Source organism: Bufo bufo, chromosome 6 (assembly GCF_905171765.1).
Source record: "Bufo bufo chromosome 6, aBufBuf1.1, whole genome shotgun sequence".
NCBI classification, from domain to species: domain Eukaryota; kingdom Metazoa; phylum Chordata; class Amphibia; order Anura; family Bufonidae; genus Bufo; species Bufo bufo.
Genome location: NC_053394.1, coordinates 41190426 through 41210533, shown reverse-complemented (window position 1 = coordinate 41210533; position 20108 = coordinate 41190426). Strand labels below are relative to the sequence as shown.

The 20108-nt window shown below is 45.9% G+C and overlaps 1 protein-coding gene across 1 annotated transcript in view; it reads right to left on the bottom strand.

Annotated features, from left to right (window-relative positions):
- The window catches only part of DOCK1 (dedicator of cytokinesis 1), a 397349-nt gene that overhangs the window by 18925 nt on the left and 358316 nt on the right, over nt 1-20108 (bottom strand). The window contains exons 43-47 of the mRNA XM_040438894.1: nt 11458-11542; nt 10612-10698; nt 10221-10397; nt 8840-8923; nt 6710-6847 (exon numbers count right to left, since the gene is read on the bottom strand). Coding sequence (XP_040294828.1) covers nt 6710-6847; nt 8840-8923; nt 10221-10397; nt 10612-10698; nt 11458-11542 — 571 coding nt within the window. The remainder of the gene's footprint in view (nt 1-6709; nt 6848-8839; nt 8924-10220; nt 10398-10611; nt 10699-11457; nt 11543-20108) is intronic.

Genomic DNA, 20108 nt, shown 5'->3' with positions numbered 1-20108 from the left:
AATAGGGAGATCTCTGGATCCATGTGAGGTACAGGGCTGGTTCTAGCTTTGTTAGGGCTCATGCACACGACGGTGCGCAATGCACGGGCACCGACCGTGGGGCAGCCTCATGCGGATCGTGGACCCATTCACTTGCATGCACTACTTTTTTGCAGTGCGGAGGCACGGACAGAAAACCGACGGAAGTACTCTGTAGTGTTTCTGATCCGTGCCTCCGTTCCGCACCACATCTCCCGGATTGCGGACCCATTCAAGTGAACGGGTCCGCATCTGTGATGCGGGGTGCACACGGCCGGTGCATGAGCCCTTAGAAAGAGATTGCCATGTACAATACGATGTGCAATTTTCATATTTTACATCAAAGGGGTTGTCCCACAAAATATATTCTACATTTTTCAAACCAGCACCTGGGTCTGAATACTTCTGTAATTGCATGTAATTAAAAATTTTGTACAGCCACTGAGATATTCACTGAAAGCTACCTGTATAGCGCCACCTGCTGTTTGCTCTTTTCCTAATTTCTATGTCCTGCTCACTGAGACGGAAGCAAGTGCCCAGTTCCATCCTTCAACTGCCACCAACTGCAGTAGAAAGGACACGACCCCTGAGAAAGGACACACTCCCTAAGCTGCCATCTTGAAATAAATCTAGCAGAGCAATTGGAGAAAGGAATGGGGAGATCTCTTGATCCATGTGAGGTACAGGGGTGGTTCTAAGTTTGTAAGAAAGAGATTGTCATGTACTAGATCAGGGATGCTCAACCTGCGGCCCTCCAGCTGTTGCAAAACTATTACTCCCAGCTGTAGCTATCCAGGCATGCTGGAAGTTGTAGTTTTGCAACAGCTGGAGGGCTGCAGGTTAGGCATGCGTGTACTAGATGATATCAAATGTTTTTACATTAATCATGGGATAACCCTGATAAGTCCAAAAAACGTAAATTCTTGCAAAATGAATAAAATAAAAATATATCATATGTACAAATTTGGGGAAATAAGTAAAATTAAGCAAGTTGCAATACAGTTTGTCCGATCTGAGTCAGGATGAAGCCTCGCTCGGCTGTGGAGCTTTGCATGGTTTTGCACGCTGTCACTTGCTGATTAATTGATACGCTGTAAGCAGACAGTGGTAGGGGCACTCCATCATCGCTGGCAGGGCCTTCGCCAAGTAGAGATTAGGAAAACATTATGAAGATAACATCGGACATGTGTAGCTTTAATGCCGCTTTTTTGTCAATGCTTAAAAATTGAGACCGAGGTAAAGTGACGTCCACCGGTGACACGACTAATCCTAATTGAGACTTGTGAGATATTCCTCTGTTATATTAGTATTTAATGGACCTGCATGGGAGTGGAGGATCTGCTGCTGGACTCCATTGTTTACCGTTACGAAAGGAAAAAAAAAAAAAAAAGCGCTGCTCATTAAAATACCCATCTGTGTGTGCAGACACCAACCCAAATATTGGAATGTGCTGCCTGGCAAAGATGCCGTCATATTTAGCAACAGATGCTCGGCATATACGGCGCCTTTTATGACAAATACAAATAAAATAACACCTTCGGAAAATACAGTCGGGCTGGGGGAAGACAAATTAGCAGAGCGCGGTGTTAATATGCCATTACTGGACATTAGGCTGCATTATAAATGCACCCGGCGAGCCCCTAGGTCAGCCTCTAATGCTCTGTCATGTTCAGCCAGCTAATGATACGGACAAGCTGGTGAGATTAATAGTGAATAATATAATCCTGTAATTAGGCACAATATGCCAGAATTATCAGGGAGATTGTGCCAAAAAAGTGGACTTCATTGAACGCATCGAATTTATCATGTCTTTTGGATATGAAAACCCCAAATTTGTTACCAGTCTGCTGCAGTTTTTTTTGCACAAAATATTAGTGCGAATTCAATCAACCATAAGGTATTGTTATCGTAATAAGAAATTATTCTGTGTGTGCCATTCTGACAAGTTTGGTGCAACTTGCAGCATCGGTAGTGCCCACAGGCATCCTCTTCTGTGCATGCGCTGATCAGTGCATCCACAGACGGTGCAGAAAGCGGTATGTCACATCAGAAACGGCTCATGGCTATTCCTAAACATTCTAACAAATTGTGTGCACAAGGGATTTCGGTAATAAACCAGCAGTGAGACCAAGAGGATTGAGGGGTGGTGATTCCATTACAGCAAAACATCTCCCCAGAATGTGTCCAAATTTAGGGCTTCTCACAATAGACTACTGCCCACCTCCTCCTACTAGTTACCTGGATCCACCATGCTTGCAGAACGTTTTCGGATGCCCACACCAACTACTGAGATGTGAACCAGCTTTCCTACTGCTCGGGTCAGTGCAATCAGTTATGTAGCGAGACTGCTGCGGATACTGGGAAAGCTGGGTTACAGAAGATACTTAAGACTACAGTTGAGACTGGGAAAGCTGGGTTACAGCTCCGTGGTGACACGTTTGGAGATTGCTGCTTAGGCTACTTTCACACTGGCGTTTATGGGTCCGCTTGTGAGATCCGTTTCAGGGCTCTCACAAGCGGCCCAAAACGGATCAGTTAAGACCCAATGCATTCTGAATGGATAAGGATCCGTTCAGAATGCATCACTTTGGCTGCGTTTGGTCTCCGTTACGTTTTTTAGACAGTCACTTAAAAACGCAGCTTGCAGCGTTTTGGTGTCCGCCTGACGATGCGGAGCCAAACGGATCCGTCAAGACTTACAATGTAAGTCAACGGTGACGGATCCGTTTTTTCACTGACACGATATGGTGCAACTGAAAACGGATCCGTCCCCCTTTGGCTTTTAATGTAAGTCAAGACGGATCCGTTTTGACTTAGACTCTTTTTTTTTAATGAATAATGCAAACGGATCCGTTATTAATGGATACAAGCGTTTGCATTATTCATGCGGATCAGTCTGTGCAGATACAAGACGGATCCGCGCAAAACGCGAGTGTGAAAGTAGCCTTAGACTGGGAAAGTTGGGTTACAGATTTTGCAGCTCCTTACAGACCTGGCAGCTCCTTACAGACACCCCTAAACTGCCCCCGTGTTTCATCATTGACAAGCTGGCCATTGTTAATACCCAGCCCTTGGGTTCTCTGCACTGTGGGCACATACGGGACCATAACACTGACTAAGTAGATGACATGCATTTTTCTACTTGTGTGGATTGGGGAAGGCAGAATATGTCAGTGTAAGGCTACGTTCACACAAAAGTCAAAATCCTTCGCATATTCCACAGCAGAAACATCTGTAGTCTCTGCCGCGGCTGGACGCTGCAGATGTGTTCATGGCGGACATACACCGTGGCCAGGGCCGTCTTTACCGCAGGGCAAAAGGGGCAGCTGCCCCGGGCCCAGTTGCTCCTGGGGGGCCCAAGCAGCATTTTACTTGGATTTTACTTGGGCCCCCTATATTTTGTTGCCGTCGCCGCCCGCCGGCCCTGTAACATAAAGTCATGGTCCGGACTATAGAAAGAGAGAGTGAGGAGGGGGCGGGGCCCGGGGCCGCTCTGCTGCCTGGCCTGCCTGTCTCTTTACCAGAGCAGACCAGTGGCTGCTGGAGCGTGATGCAGCTGCCGCACAGGCAGAGAGAGGAAGGAGGCGGAGCCCCAGCCGGCAGCCACAGCCAAAGCCAAGCACCTAACAGAACTTACAGGTATGTGGTAGACATGGGGGGGGGGGGCCTCATATAGGACAGGGGGGGGCTCATATAGGACAGGGGGGGGCTCATATAGGACAGGGGGGGCGGGCTCATATAGGACAGGGGGGGGCTCATATAGGACAGGGGGGGGGGGCTCATATAGGACGGGGGGCTCATATAGGACAGGGGGGGGCTCATATAGGACAGGGGGGGGGCTCATATAGGACAGGGGGGGGCTCATATAGGACGGGGGCTCTCATATAGGACGGGGGGGGGGGGCTCATATAGGACAGGGGGGCTCATATAGGACGGGGGGGCTCATATAGGACAGGGGGGGGGCTCATATAGGACAGGGGGGGGGGGCTCATATAGGACAGGGGGGGGGGGCTCATATAGGACAGGGGGGGGGGGCTCATATAGGACGGGGGGCTCATATAGGACAGGGGGGGGCTCATATAGGACAGGGGGGGGCTCATATAGGACAGGGGGGGGGCTCATATAGGACAGGGGGGGGCTCATATAGGACGGGGGCTCTCATATAGGACGGGGGGGGGGCTCATATAGGACAGGGGGGCTCATATAGGACGGGGGGGCTCATATAGGACAGGGGGGGGGCTCATATAGGACAGGGGGGGGGGGGCTCATATAGGACAGGGGGGGGGGGCTCATATAGGACAGGGGGGGGGGGCTCATATAGGACAGGGGGACAGTGTGTGCTTTCCTGCTACTACATCAACCCCCCCCCCCCCCCCCCCCCCAGGGATCTTGGGGGCATTAAGGGTTGGACTTTAACTCCTTGCTGCTGATGTTGAGTGTGCCAGTGTGTGTGTCCGTCCCTGTGTGTGTGTGTCCGTCCTTGTGTGTGTGTGTGTGTCCGTCCCTGTGTGTGTGTCTGTCCCTTTGTGTGTGTGTGTGTCTGTCCCTTTGAGTGTGTGTCTGTCCCTTTGAGTGTGTGTCTGTCCCTTTGTGTGTGTGTGTGTCCGTCCCTGTGTGTGTGTGTGTGTCTCTCCCTGTGTGTATCACCATGCCCACAGTGTTCCTATGTCTTGACGCAGCTGCTTCAGAACGTTCTGTGCGGGACAAGAGGAAGAAGATGGAAGAGGAGGCAGCGCCAGCATGGAGTCCGTGCGATAGACACAGGGAGGCACACAAAGAACGAAGGTAACACTTCCACATGATCTACACTAGTGTTATCTGTGGTTTTACATAGGACTGCAGGTAACACTACCACATGATCTGCACTAGTGTTATCTGTGGTTTTACATAGGACTGCAGGTAACACTACTACATTATTTAGCACTAGTGTTATCTGTGGTTTTACATAGGACTGCAGGTAACACTACCACAAGGTTAGCTCGCACAGGGCGCCTGAACACCTAAGGCCGGCCCTGGCTGCGTACCCCAGCGCCAAGGGATGACGTCACTGATGTAATATGCCTCTTATATGTGGAGAGCGGTGATGTCACAGATGTAATATATCCCCTATATATGGACAGCGGTGATGTCACTGATGTAATATATTACTTATAAGTGATATATTACATCAGTGACATCACCACTCTCCACACATAAGTAATATATTACATCAGTGACATCACTGCTGTCCACATATACCGGTAAGTAATATATTACATCAGTGACATCACCGCTCATCACATATATGTGGAGAGCGGTGATGTCACTGATGTAATATAACATTATATGTGGAGAGTGTTCATGTCACTGATGCAATACAGCGCTCCAGATGGCGAGCAAAATGGTCGCCAATGTGCCTTAAAATTTGCAGATGGCGACAAGACTTGTCATAGACTACAGGCCTGAGGTCTATTTGGTAGTGAAATCCCAGCGCAGGCAGGCGTGATGATGTCATCACGCCCACCTGTGCCAGGACGCGGTGAGGTGTGCTCGTCTGCGTTGCACCATCCCTCGCCGTACCAGCAGCTAGTGAGCGCCAGTGAAAGGAAACAGGTGAGTATAAGATTTTATTTTTCTTTTTTTTAAGGTGTGGGAAGGCGGGATCCAGGGGGCCCAAGTAAATTCTTGCCCAGGGTCCAATCAATATTAAAGACGGCCCTGACCGTGGCTTCTAGTGACGTTCTTCCAAACACCGCACCTAGAAGGGACATGTCTCTTCTTGGTGCAGTTGTAGCTCTAAACTGCTGGCCGTGCGAAATGCAGTGCTGCCACTCATTGACAGGCTCACTCCACTTACTGTATGAAGACCAAGAGTGTCTCTTAATAAATGAGGTGCATTTCCGGCCCTCAGTGCTCCAGAAACTCAAATCTGCGGCAGCTAGGGGCTATAATTTCTGGCGTAAATTACAATAAATCCAGTGCGCCATGGAGGCTCCACTCCCTCCCTTGCTACTTTAGAAAAGCGTCGAGAAGGACATAATTTGCGACTTTTCAACAACATAAAAGTGCTGTTAAAGCATCGATAACTCCTGCCAAAATATCCATTACTGACAGACGCGCCATCTTTCCCTCGCCCAGATGCTCATCACTTGGGCCACCGGGGAGTGGTCCTGGGAGATGTACCTATGTGTTTTACATGGGAACCCAATAAAATGAGTTACGGTAAATAGTGTCCCCACCAGCAGCTTTCACGCGGATCAGACGAGTTCTAGTAGTCAGACACCCAGTGAAGCACTCCATCAGAGACAGGGCTGTTCTCTTCTGAAAACCCCTTTAAATGAGACAGCTCTGCTACATCCATCATTCAGATTAAAGCAGAAAATATCTCTTAGGCTACTTTCATGCCCGTGGTAAAAGTATGCAGCAAAGGAAAAGCCTGCCGGAGTTCGCCATATACGGCCGGGATGGACACTGCCATGCACCTCCGGACCCCATTGACGATATTGGGATCCGGCAGGAGATAAACTGGTGCGTGCACCAGTATTTATCTGGCCAAAACCTGACGGCCATAACGGAAACCAGCCGAATCCCATTATAGTCAAAGGGGTCTGGTGGTGCACAGAAGTATCCGAACAGGCGGTATATGATGAACTCGCCTTACAATGCTGGGTATAAAATAATAGCAATCCAGGCCACAAAGCCGTATACCCACCAGGGTCCTGACGCCATACTGTTTCTCAATTTTCTCTTTCAACTGCTTGAAACAAGCCTCCATTCTCTCGTGGAAAGGCCTCAATGCTTCGGTGACTTTTTCACCATGGATGCGTATTCCCTCCGCTAAAAACGGAACCTAAAATGGATGACAGAAAACTATATTAAAGCAGAACGATGCACACAGACAACCCAATAGACAATAGAGGTCACCATAGATATTTCTTGGATATTTTAGGTTTATTGGACCTGGCGAGGTGAAGGGCTGCCTCCCAATAGGATGGCTTTATTTTCTGTGCGATCCTATTGTTTCTTTGGAGATCAGCGGCGCCTGAAAGTATAATAGCTGCTTCTCATCATATTAATGGCAGATCTGGACTCCCGACTGTGGGTCATCAGGTACTCTGTGTCTAAGGAGCGGGGGCGGGAAGTCTGTACCATGAAAATTAATAAGTAATAATGAGACTTTTTTTTCCCCCCGTCTCCATGGATACATATTATTTACGGATTCCAAGAGAAAAACGCACTAAAATCTCAGTAACTTCTTAAAAGGATTACAGGCTTTTAGAAACAGGAAAGGACAATCAGAAAATTGCACAATAATTCCATAGCAAATAATTGCAGTCTTGATTGGTCGCTCCCTCGTTACCGGTCTGTATAATGCATTGAGTATTACATGTAGATCAGACAAGCACGTTGTCATCTCCGGAAGATACATTTGATCTTGCACTGTGTTTTGCAGTGTCTGCCAGGAAAGCCGCCAGGGCTTACGCCAAACATATCTATAGGCCCCCATTCACCTGAGTGTCCCCCTTTGGCCTCTGTCTGGCTATTATATGACGGCTGCTGTATGGAGTATGTAATCTGCGGTGCAATTCCTTACCGTACCAGAATGCATACTATTGTGTTTTTGGGAGCCTATGGGTGATGGATGCTATTATATGCCTATACCAGGGATGGCCAACCTGCCTGCGGCTTTCCAGCTGTTGTAAAACTACAACTCCCACCATGCCCTGCTGTAGGCTTATAGCAGCAGGCAGTCTGGGCATGCTGGGAGTTGTAGCTTTGCAAAAGCTGGAGGGCCGCAGGTTGGCCATCCCTGGCCTATACTGAGGCATCTGACAGAGGTATACGTTGGGAAATGTTTCTAATGTAAAGGTGAAACTCGAAAATTTGAATATCGTGCAAAAGTCCATTTATTTCAGTAATGCAAATTAAAAGGAATTGCATTAATGCAGCTTAAAATCAGAATATTGTGAAAAGGTTCAATATTCTAGGCTCAGAGTATCACACTCTAGTCAGCTAATTAATCCATACCCCCTGAGCAAAGGGGACCTCAAAATTGTTACTTTGGGGTTTCATAAGCTGTAAGCCATAATCATCCAAATTATAGCAAATAAAGGCTTGAAATATCTCGCTTTGCATGTAATGAGTCTCTCATGTGTTAGTTTCACCTTTTAAGTTGCATTACTGAAATAAATGAACTTTGCGAGATATTCTATTTTTTCGAGTTTCATCTGTATACCGCCAACAGATGCTGCAAAACGCAGCATGAAAGCACCCAAAATGTGGCGTACATCTCTGTACATGTGGAGCACAGGAGAGGCAATTACCTCTAGTCGCCTCCCTCGAATGATTTCCAGACATTTGCAGTACGTTGGGTTTGGAACATGTCTCACTTCTTACTCCAGCTTCTACATTCATGCCGCCCCCCCCCCGCCTCTAAATCTGCCTGAATGTGGATCAACCCTTTCTATCCACGGTCTGTTTGTCCATAACACAAATGAGGATCTGTTTTGCATAATGGACTAGTGACCTCATTAATATGCAAGATGTCAGTATATATATTTCACTTGCCGCGATGAACGGATTCTATCCAAATGACGCCCAAACTTGTGAGAGACATTGTGGCTCCTTTTCCCTTTGGGGACGAAGAGCCTAAGGGTTAACGATGCACATCGCATGTGAAATTACCAAATGACAATGTCAGATTTGCTACTGTACAGTTGATAAATGCCACAGAAAGGTCTATGCCATGCTGATCATGCAGCTACGCACGTGCTGTCAGTACAGAGGGCGAGCTGTCTCCTGGGTGCCTGCCGCTGCGCCGGGTAATTACGGGGAGATTTACCTGCCATGCAATCAGGTCCTTGACTTTTTCAATATTATCCAGGTCCTCTGGGTGCTCCTGCATGTATTTCTCAGTGAAAAACGCCTAGGGAGGATAAACACAATCATTCATGTGATTCGCTATTTCCACCTTCATGGCCAATTATTATTATTTTTTTTAATTGTCCCAATAGAAATTTCCGGTCGTCTTTGGGTCTCCATCACTGTGCAGACCTATGCATCTCCATGACCACAAACCAACCCTGTATAATCTAATCCGGCAGTCCTACTTCCTTCCATCGGTTCCCAAACCGATAGGGGATAACTATTAGATTGGTGGGGGTCTTACCAATCCCGAGAATGGGGGGCACTGCCCCCCCCTTTCCAATGAACGGAGCAGCCGGTCGGGCATGTGTGTGTGTGTGTTCCATTAATTCTATAGGAGTTCCGGAGATGGCCTGATAGCAGAGTACAGGCTATCTGCCGAATTCCCATAGAAATGAATGGAGCGGCCGAACGCATGCCTGACCGGCCATTCCTTTCATTCATTACAGGGCCCCCGTTCTCGTGATTGGTGGGGGTCCCAGCGATCTAATAGTTATCCACTATCCTGTGGATAGGGGATAACGCAATCTAAACGGAATGCCCCTTTAATGTTACAGGAGTAGCTAATGGAAAACTTCCTTAAAAAAAATAAAATAAAATGTGAACCTGCCGTTGTAATTACCTTCTAAAAACAATAAGCATATAGGATTCTTAAGGCCAGAGTGCCGGTTTTCTGCCTCAAAATCTCATATACCTGCTATCACCACCAGGGAGTGATCTGTATACAGCTGTACTGTATGTGGCGTATTGATCTTAAAGGGGTTTGCTGGTCCTTTATTGTTGATAGGAATATGTGATCAGAAACCAGAAATTGGCTATTCTGCAGCAGCTTTAGTGCTGGAAATTTCTATGTAGTGGACTTTGCTGGTTGCTGCTGCCATTGAAGTGAATGGGAGCAGAGCTGCAGTAAGCAACTCTCATCCACGACACACAATGGAGGGAGGTGTAGTTCCGGCAGTGATATCCAGTGCTGGCTTGGCGTGCGTGCGTGGTGTTGGATCTCACTAATCAGATACTGACAGCCTATTCTGAACATAGGATATCAATATTAAAAGGTCAAAAACACCCTTTAAAAAGGTGCTGAATACAGACCCCTAGTGGTGGCGAAATGAAGCCAAGATTACATCATCACAATAAAGGCTTTGTCCTACCACAAGAAGTTGTCACCTCCCATATACAGGACAGGGGGCGAGTATCTGACCAGTAGGGCTCTGACCTCTGCAATGCACAGAGATGGTCATGCATGTCTATCATCCACTAGTGGAGAGAGCAGACTACATTTTTGTTTGTCATCTTACCTTTTCATAATTTGCAAATCCTCCCATTACTGCAGGGTCCACAATCCCATTGAGTAGTAAGGACAGAGGATTTATGGGCAGATTGGGATCGTTCATGTGCTGCTGCACCATGTTATTGATTTTTTCATTGGTTAACTGCATGGTCTCAATGGCATTCTCCAATGGGCTTATTTCCACCTGTGTACAGTATAGAAGACACATATAGGACATGAGAGAGACAATCTACTATATAATGAGTATCATTTCCATATCTCATATGAGAATACCTCAGTGACAGAGCAATAAAAAGCCTGATGCACAGTATTGCTATTTTAGACCCAGAAACTGAGATTTTTTTTTGTAACTAAATATGTAGCAGAGCTAAAAACTGCCACGTGGCGCAATGTCTTACCGTATTCACAGATTTCACTTCAAACCATCTCAGGATCCCAGGAAGCTTGTAGGCTGTTGCATAGGTGGTTCTCTCAATCCACATATTCTAGAACAAGAGACAATACAGACAATAGATCAGAGCACACAATACGGGGAGGTCGTCGTTATGATGCAAGAATAAGAAGGACTGGAATTCCCTATAATACCTGAAGCATCTAACAGGAAACGGTTACACAGTGGAGCTGCAGCCTGGTCACGGTCTCTACAAGCCTGCCAGCTAACATTATATCTGTCTCTCCCTCAACCACAAGCAGCTGACATCAGCAGGGAGGAAGTAAAGTGCAGCAATAATTCAAGCCTCCTACTCTGCCACACAGTGCCGGACTGAAGCCTCTTGGGCCCACCAGAGGAAATGATTCTGTGTATATAAGACGTCATGGGCCCTGTTTTACTATGGGTCCATTATTGTCAGAGCTTGGGCCAACGGTTGGATCCTCTGGTACTTTGGAGGGCCAGCCCGACACTACTGCCACATTCTGAAAAGGAGTGTGCCAGATGGGGCATAGGCTGCCATAAAACAGCTCCTTACATCACTTTATGACAAGGACTTCTTTCCTTTTGTAGAACGAAAGCAGAATTCACAGAACTCGTTGCGACCGCCTAAAATAACAGTAAGCTCCCTATCTGTAAAGCAGCAATGGAAGTGACAGTATATACGGCACACAAGCTGCTCTCACTACGATTACGATCTATTGATCCCTGGCAGCTGCCTTCTTTTCACACCAAGCAGAGTGTATAATAATTACATTTCTTGATCACAAACGTCTTTGGAGAATTTGTAGTAGCAAAATCCTCATGTACTTACAGCAAATTCATTTTCAGGATCTTTTTCCCCCTTTCTGATTGGCCGCGAGTACTGGAACCGAACGACCTCATTAATTCTGTAGAAACTGCAGGAGAACATATTTGCACATCTCAAAGAATACAAAATCACACAGTACAAGGTCAAGTACAAGTCATCCATACCGGTGAGGATTAGATTATGTATGTATTTTTGACGCCCTATTACAGGTGAATACAGAAATGATAGGGCGTCGTATAGCAAGCTTCTGAATAGGCCTTGTGATCACCTGCTGACACCTTGGTTGAGCCTTCCTTATAAGTATAATGTCTTATTCTGTAAGTTTGGAGGAGGAGCCCTGATTTTGCCCCCGATTCTAATCCTCTGTGACGGTTGTTCTTCTGTTTCCCTGTACATCTAATGACCCTCCACTCCGCTCAATCCTCTACACCCTCTAATCATCAGTCCTGATTTATAGATTTGTCCTAAATTAGGGTACTTTCACACTAGCGTTTACGTTTTCAGGTATTGAGATCCGTCACAGGGGAAAAAAAAGCTTCAGTTTTGTCCCCATTCATTGTCAAAAGGGACAAAACTGAACTGAACAGAACAGAAGGCTCCAAAATGCATTTCGTTCCGTTGCGTTCCCAGACCGGAGAGCAAACCGCAGCATGTTGTATTTTGCTTTCCGTCCTGGGATGCGGAGCAAGACGGATCTGGCATGACCCCCAATGCAAGTCAATGGGGACCTATCCATTTTCTCTGACACAACAGAAAACTGATCTGTCCTCCATTGACTTTCAACGGATCTGTCTTGGCAATGTTAAAGATAATACAACCGGATCCGTTCATAACAGATGCAGATGGTTGTATTACCAGTAACGGAAGAGTTTTTGCTGGACCCTGCCGGATCCAGCAAAAACGCTAGTGTGAAAGTAGCCTTAAACTTTTTGGCCGCCACATATTTTAAAAGCTTCTTAGAATGCTAGAAAATAATAGAAGAGTAGCACCTTATAAATTCTCTGCTGCTTCCCATTCGTTTCGCTCTCCCTGATATGAACATGTGATCGCTGCAGCAGTAACCTGTCAACACCACTGAGGCCAGTCATTGGTTGCAGCAGTCACATGTCCGTGAGGGGAACTGGGAAGTGTCGAAATGTGAGCAGCTGGAAATTCGTATTACTACTTTATTTTCGAGCGTTTCATGCAGGGATTTTTTCTATGCCGGATCATCAATTTATTCTGGATGATTGGAATGTTATTTTTATTTTTTTAAATCAGAGTTATTTTTCTTTAGATGCAGCAAAATGTTAGCGTCTGAATTGTGACGGACTGCACTGCAGTGGGTGAAATCCACAGTGATAATCTGCAGCATTTCTGCATCATAATCTGCACTGATCCTTGAGTGTCCCGGGAGTGTGGCCTAAATGCGGCACCGTGCACCAAAAAGACTCCCAAATTTTGGCGCATTTTTGGAGTGAAACTAATCCAATTTATAAGTGCCATAAATTTAGAGTTTTTATGGCGTGTGTAATCTGGCTTTCCATATCATAAAATGCCAGATTAAAAGGAATGCCATGCATTTATACACGCACGTACACCACCTGACTGCTGAACGCTTCTATCACTCTCATGAAGCCATTCTGCTACAATACTACAATTAGAATATTGTTTTCTGTGCTTTTGTGAATTTGACAATTTGAACTGTGTCATAACATACTGTACCTTGCCCCGCAAACATGGCGGAACGTACAGGATGTGCAAAATTAATAATTTGGTAGAGTTTTAATTCTGTCTTTACGCTCAGCACTTTCTAATGATTGGTGAAGAAAACAAGGCTTTATGTGGATTCCCGGCGGACACACATCTAAGGGGCTATCACTTAGCCTCGGGCAGCCATGTGCGTCGTGAGGCTGCTGCAGAAACCTCCCTTATCTATAGATAATTCAATAATCTCTGAGCGCTCAGAGAAGAAAACCTAGAGTGGGGCCTCCAGTCGGGGTCTTCCCGGTGACTTTTAAGCAGGTAGGATTATTGATTGACGTTTATATTCTGCATGAAGCATTTGTGGGTTTGCCGCTGTCTTGACTGTAGTAATGGGATAGGCTAAATGTTTTTGCCATAAATGTTTAAGGTGGGAATTCATCGTCAATGATGACCTGACTGTTCTCCTGTTTTAGTAGTACTTGGTGTTGCCCTGGTACTCTGCTAATATTAACGGAAACGTACAAAAAAAATATTGACAACTGGGCATTTCCCGTTGACTTTGCACAGTCTGGAAATATCCAATCCGTGCTGACAGTATCATACAGTGTAGGGACAAAACCATTTGACAATGGGAATGGTAAAACTCAGTTATCAATTAATTTCATACATTTCTCAGAGGAAAAACAGAGGAACGGAATCTTGATGCAGATATTGGTATTTCAAGGGAAATACAGAAATCTACTAAAACAGACACGTCAGGAACAGGTTCTCTTAAAGCAGCGGTGGGGAACCATTTTGCTGCCAAGGGCCATTTGGATATTTGTAACATCATTCGGGGGCCATACAAAATTCTCAATAAAAAATTTTTACTGCTGTATTTGGTCAAACATATAATTGACTTAGGGATAAGTTACAGAAATTGCACTTCAATTAAAATAATCTAGAGGGCTGTATTTTTGCAGCACAAAATAGCGCCTGCACTATATATATACAGTATATTACATACAATACAGGCGCCATATTGACCACACATAGCAGTCTAATTTTTAAGTTCAGAATGTTACTTATTTGACATTAATGGCAGGAAGCTAAACCCAGGGGGTCCAGAGAGGGGTTCACCCAGCTTTCACTCTCCCTGCCTCTTTCTTCGCAACTGTCCCTGCCTTTGTCCCTTTCTCAGCAAAATATCTGCCCCCACCTCCATCAGCCTGAAATCAGCCTCCTATCAGACCCCCCAGGCCTACATCAGCCTCAGATCAGACTCCCATCAGACCTCTAAGCCTCAGATCAGACCCTTCCTAGCTTCAGATCAGACTCCCATCAGACCCCCAGCCTCAGACCAGACCCGGATCAGACGCCCAGCCTCAGATCAGCCCCCATCAGACCCCCCAGGGTCAGATCAGCCCCTATAAGACCCCCCAGCCTCAGATCAGACCTTCATAATACCCTCCCTAGCCTCAGATCAGCCCCCATCAGATCCTCCCCAGCCTCAGATCAGCCCCCATCAGCCCCCCTAGTCTCAGATCAGACCCCTATCAAACCCCAGCCTCAGATCAGACACCCCCAGCCTCAGATCAGACCCTCCCAAGCCTCAGATCAGACCCCCATCAGACCCTCCCCACCCTCCTTTAGCCTCAGATCAGCCCCAATCAGACATCAGATCAGATACTGTATTTAAGATAAACAAATAAACTTACCTCTCCAGCTCCGTACGGCGCTGCCTCTTGGCAGATTCACTTACCCTCCCTGTTCTTCTTCCTGCCGCACTATATTGTCACCTCACACCGCACAGCGTCAGGTCATAGTGCACGTCTACGTGCACTGCGTCCTGACGCTGGATGTGTCAGGACACAGTGTGGGGCTGAAAGAAGACCAGGGAAGGTGAGGACAGCCAGTGCAGTGCTGTTCTCACCTTCCTGTGCCTCCCGTATGCTAATGACCGCTTCCATAATGGAAGGGGTCATAAGCATTTTCACATTATGTTCTGGCAGGGGGCCGGGGGCCACATGAAATGATACCGTAGGCCGCATACGGCCCTCGGGCCGGAGGTTCCCCACCCCTGTCTTAAAGGAACGCTCCAGGAAATAATTGATGCGTTAAGTTATAAGATGTTGATTTATGGTGCATTTAAAAGCATAACACAGTTTTTCCTGGCATGTTCCTTTAGTTTCTCTTTGATAGACACAGATCAATCTAATATATAAAGCTGAGTGTATGTGTGTGTATGTATGTATGTCTGCTAAAGGAAGCCGCACTGTCGCATTTACAATCACGAAATTTGGCACACAGGTACATCAGGTGTCCGGGAAGGTTTTAGAACAGTTCCCAGCTCTCTAGAACGTAACGTTCCTGAGATATTCCCAAAAAATGCATTAGCCAATAGAAGCTTGGTCACATGACCCTTATCAGCCAATAGAAGCTTGCAGGTCCTCCAGTCTCCACATACACAGTTTTAGTCCAGGTTTCCATAACAACCCAGACATTTATTTTCACTGCTGTAGGAGAGCTTTAACCCCTTAGGTACTACCGGTACGCCCTGTTTCCCGAGTCCTTAAGGACTCAGGGCGTACCGGTAGGTCCTAACTTTAAAGCGGTGCGGCGGGGGCTATTCGGAACAGGATGTCCGCTGAAATCATTCAGCGGGCATCCTGTCACAACGCCGGGGGGGTGTGGGGGTCCTGCGGTTTGCGGCTTTTACCTGGTGCGGCAGCAGCGGTGCCATCGGGTCCCCATGCGGCGGCTGTAGGGGGGACCCGATGGCATGGAAGGCGCGCGCTGCCTTCCGGTGACGAGCCTGTGAGATCCAGCCCCCTGGATCTCACAGGCCGGAAGCTGTATGGGTAATACTCACCGTATTACTCATACAGCCAATGCATTCCAATAAAGAAGTATTGGAATGCATTGTAAAGGATTAGACCCCCAAAAGTTGAAGTCCCAAAGTGGGACAAAAAATAAAGTGAAGAAAAAAAAAGTTGAAAAAATAAAGTTTCCACCCCCAAAAATTAAAAGTTTCAAGTAAAAATAAACAAAAACGTAATTTTCCCCAAATAAAGTTAAAAAAAATTGGTAAAAAATAGGGGGGGGGGGAAACGTATACATATTAGGTATCGCCCTGTCTGTATCGACCGGCTCTATAACCATATCACATGACCTAACCCCTCAGATGAACACCGTAAAAAATAAAAACTGTGCTAAATAAACAATTTTTTTTGTCACCTTACATCACAAAAAGTACAACAGCAAGCGATCAAAAAGGCGTTTGCCCACCAAAATAGTACCAATCTAACCGTCACCTCATCCCGCAAAAAATGAGCCCCTACCTGAGACAATCGCCCAAAAAATAAAAAAACTATGGCTCAGAATATGGAGACACTAAAACATCATTTTTTTGGTTTTAAAAAAGCTGTTATTGTGTAAAACTTACATAAATAAAAAAAAGTATATATATTTGGTATCGCCGCGTCTGTATCGACCGGCTCTATAAAAATATCACATGACCTAACCCCTGAGATGAAAACCGTAAAAAATAAAAACTGTGCTAAATAAACAATTTTTTGTCACCTTACATCACAAAAAGAGTAATAGCAAGCGATCAAAAAGTCATATGCCCCCCAAAATAGTGCCAATCAAACAGTCATCTCATCCCACAAAAAATGAGACCCTACCTAAGATAATCGCCCAAAAACTGAAAAAATTATGGCTCTCAGAATATGGAAACACTAAAACTTGATTTTTTTTTGCTTCAAAAATGAAATCATTGTGTAAAACTTACATAAATAAAAAGAAAGTATACATATTAGGTATCGCAGCGTCTATAATAACTTGCTCTATAAAATTATCACATGACCTAACCCCTCAGGTGAATACCGTAAAAAAAAAAAAAAAAAAGAAACGGTGTGAAAAAAGCCTTTTTTTTGTCACCTTACATCACAAAAAGTGTAATAGCAAGCGATCAAAAAGTCACACGCACCACAAAATAGTGCCAATAAAACAGTCATCTCATCCTGCAAAAACCATACCCTACCCAAGGTAATCGCCCAAAAACTAAAAAAATTATGGCTCTCAGACTATGGAAGCACTAAAACATTATTTTTTTGCTTCAAAAATGAAAGCATTGTGTAAAACTTACATAAATAAATAAAAAGTATACATATTAGGTATCGCAGCGTCTGTGACAACCTGGTCTATAAAAATATCACATGATCTAACCTGTCGGATGAATGTTGTAAATAACAAAAAATAAAAACGGTGCCAAAACAGCTATTTCTTGTTACCTTGCCTCACAAAAAGTGTAATATAGAGCAACCAAAAATCATATGTACCCTAAACTCAGGGGGGCTTCAAATGGGATATGGTGTAAAAAAAAACATTCCAGCAAAACCTGCCTTCCAAAAACCGTATGGCATTCCTTTCATTCGGCGCCCTGCCGTGTGCCGGTACAGCAGTTTAGGACCACATATGGGGTGTTTCTGTAAACTACAGAATCAGGGCCATAAATATTGAGTTTAGTTTGGCTGCTAACCCCTTGCTTTGTAACTGGAAAAAAATTATTAAAATGGAAAATCTGCCAAAAAAGTGAAATTTTGAAATTGTATCTCTAATTTCCATTAATTCTTGTGGAACACCTAAAGGGTTAACAAAGTTTGGAAAATTAGTTTTGAATACCTTGAGGGGTGTAGTTTATAGAATGGGGTCATTTTTGGGTGGTTTCTATTATTTAAGCCTCACAAATGGACTTCAGACCTGAACTGGTCCCTAAAAATTGGGTTTTTGAAAATTTCGTAAAAAATTTCAAGATTTGCTTCTAAACCTTGTAACATCCCCAAAAAATAAAATATCCTTCCCAAAATGATCCAAACATGAAGTACACATATGGGGAATGTAAAGTAATAACTATTTTTGGAGGTATTACTATGTATTATAGAAGTAGAGAAATTTAAACTTGGAAATTTGCAATTTTTTACAAATTTTTGGTAAATTTGGTATTTTTTTATAAATAAAAATGAATTTTTTTTACTTTATTTTTTCCAGTGTCATGAAGTACAATATGTGACGAAAAAACTATCTCAGAATGGCCTGGATAAGTCGAAGCGCTTTAAAGTTATCACCACTTAAAGTGACACTGGTCAGATTTGCAAAAAATGGCCAGGTCAGATTTGCAAAAAATGGCCAAGTCCAGAAGGTGAAATAGGGCCGAGTCCTTAAGGGGTTAAAGGAAATCTGTCACCAGGATAATCGCTATTGAAGTAAAGCCATGGCCTAATAGCACTTAGTACCTTAATTCCAGATGAGCCTTTGTTCCAGCAATAGATGTTTCTCTGAAAATCTGTTTGCTTGGTATGCAAATGAGCCAGCAAGGTGCCCAGAGGGGCGTCACTCTTGCAGGAAGGAGCCCAGGCACGCCCCCTGCCACAATGTGTCCACCCTTAAAAGACAAACTTAAACCCCCCCCAGGCCCCGTTAGGCCACGCCCCTGCGACTCCTTAGCCGACAGGGATTGAAAAAAATTAAGTTAAAAATCAACTTCTGTCAGCTGCAGAGGTGGGAGGGAGGGTGACTATTCCTGCAGCTCACACTCAGACAGCACAGTGCTCCTGTCCAGGGGCGGACTGAGAACCCTCAGGGCCCCCGGGCAAAATAAATCAAGGGCCCCCTTACAGGCCCCACCCATGTTCTGCTTCAAGCCCCACCCTTGCCCCGCCTCCAGCCACACCCTACACAAGTCCTCAGGTGGCTGCCACTAGAGCAATAAGTCGGCCTCTAGTCGCTGGCAGCCACCTGAGGGCTTCCTGGAGTAAAACAGACCTTTGGTCTGGTATCTGACGCTGGACGTCCTCACACCCTGCATGAGTGAGCCTCTGTCCATTAGTGAGCCTCTGTTAGAAGCAGTGTGGGCATAACTACTGTGAAGGGGGCACATATCTGGGCATAACTACTGTGAAGGGGGCACATATCTGGGCATAACTACTGTTAAGGGGGCACATATCTGGGCATAACTACTGTTAAGGGGGCACATATCTGGGCATAACTACTGTGAAAGGGGGGGGAGGCCCTTCACAGTAGTTATTAATCCCTTTCAGCAGTCCCCCCTTCAGTGAATGGGGGACTGCTGAAAGGGGTTAATAACTACTGTGAAGGGCCTAGCCATCTGGGCAACCCCACAGATCATCCCCCCACCCACCTTGTACTTGTTCCACTGATCCGCTACTTGCGGGCTACATGGGCATGAGTTCAGTCACTTCGGTGCGCAATCCTATCCTGAGGCGCGTGATCCCGCGAGACCCGTGACCTGCAGCAGCGGGTTTTGCGGGATCACGCTCTGCAGGACGGGATTGGCCACTGAAGTGACTCAACTCATTCCCGCGCAGCCCACAAGTAGCGGAACAATTACAAGAGGGGTGGGGAATAGCCAAATAAAAAAATATTTTGAACCAAAAGGTGTTATGGGGGATCTGTGGATGGCACTGTTGTGGGGGGATCTGTGGATGGCACTGTTATGGGGGCTCTGTGGATGACACACTGTTATGGGGGCTCTGTGGATGACACACTGTTATGGGGGCTCTGTGGATGACACACTGTTATGGGGGCTCTGTGGATGACACACTGTTATGGGGGCTCTGTGGATGACACACTGTTATGGGGGCTCTGTGGATGACACACTGTTATGGGGGCTCTGTGGATGACACACTGTTATGGGGGCTCTGTGGATGACACACTGTTATGGGGGCTCTGTGGATGACACACTGTTATGGGGGCTCTGTGGATGACACACTGTTATGGGGGCTCTGTGGATGACACACTGTTATGGGGGCTCTGTGGATGACACACTGTTATGGGGGCTCTGTGGATGACACACTGTTATGGGGGCTCTGTGGATGACACACTGTTATGGGGGCTCTGTGGATGACACACTGTTATGGGGGCTCTGTGGATGACACACTGTTATGGGGGCTCTGTGGATGACACAC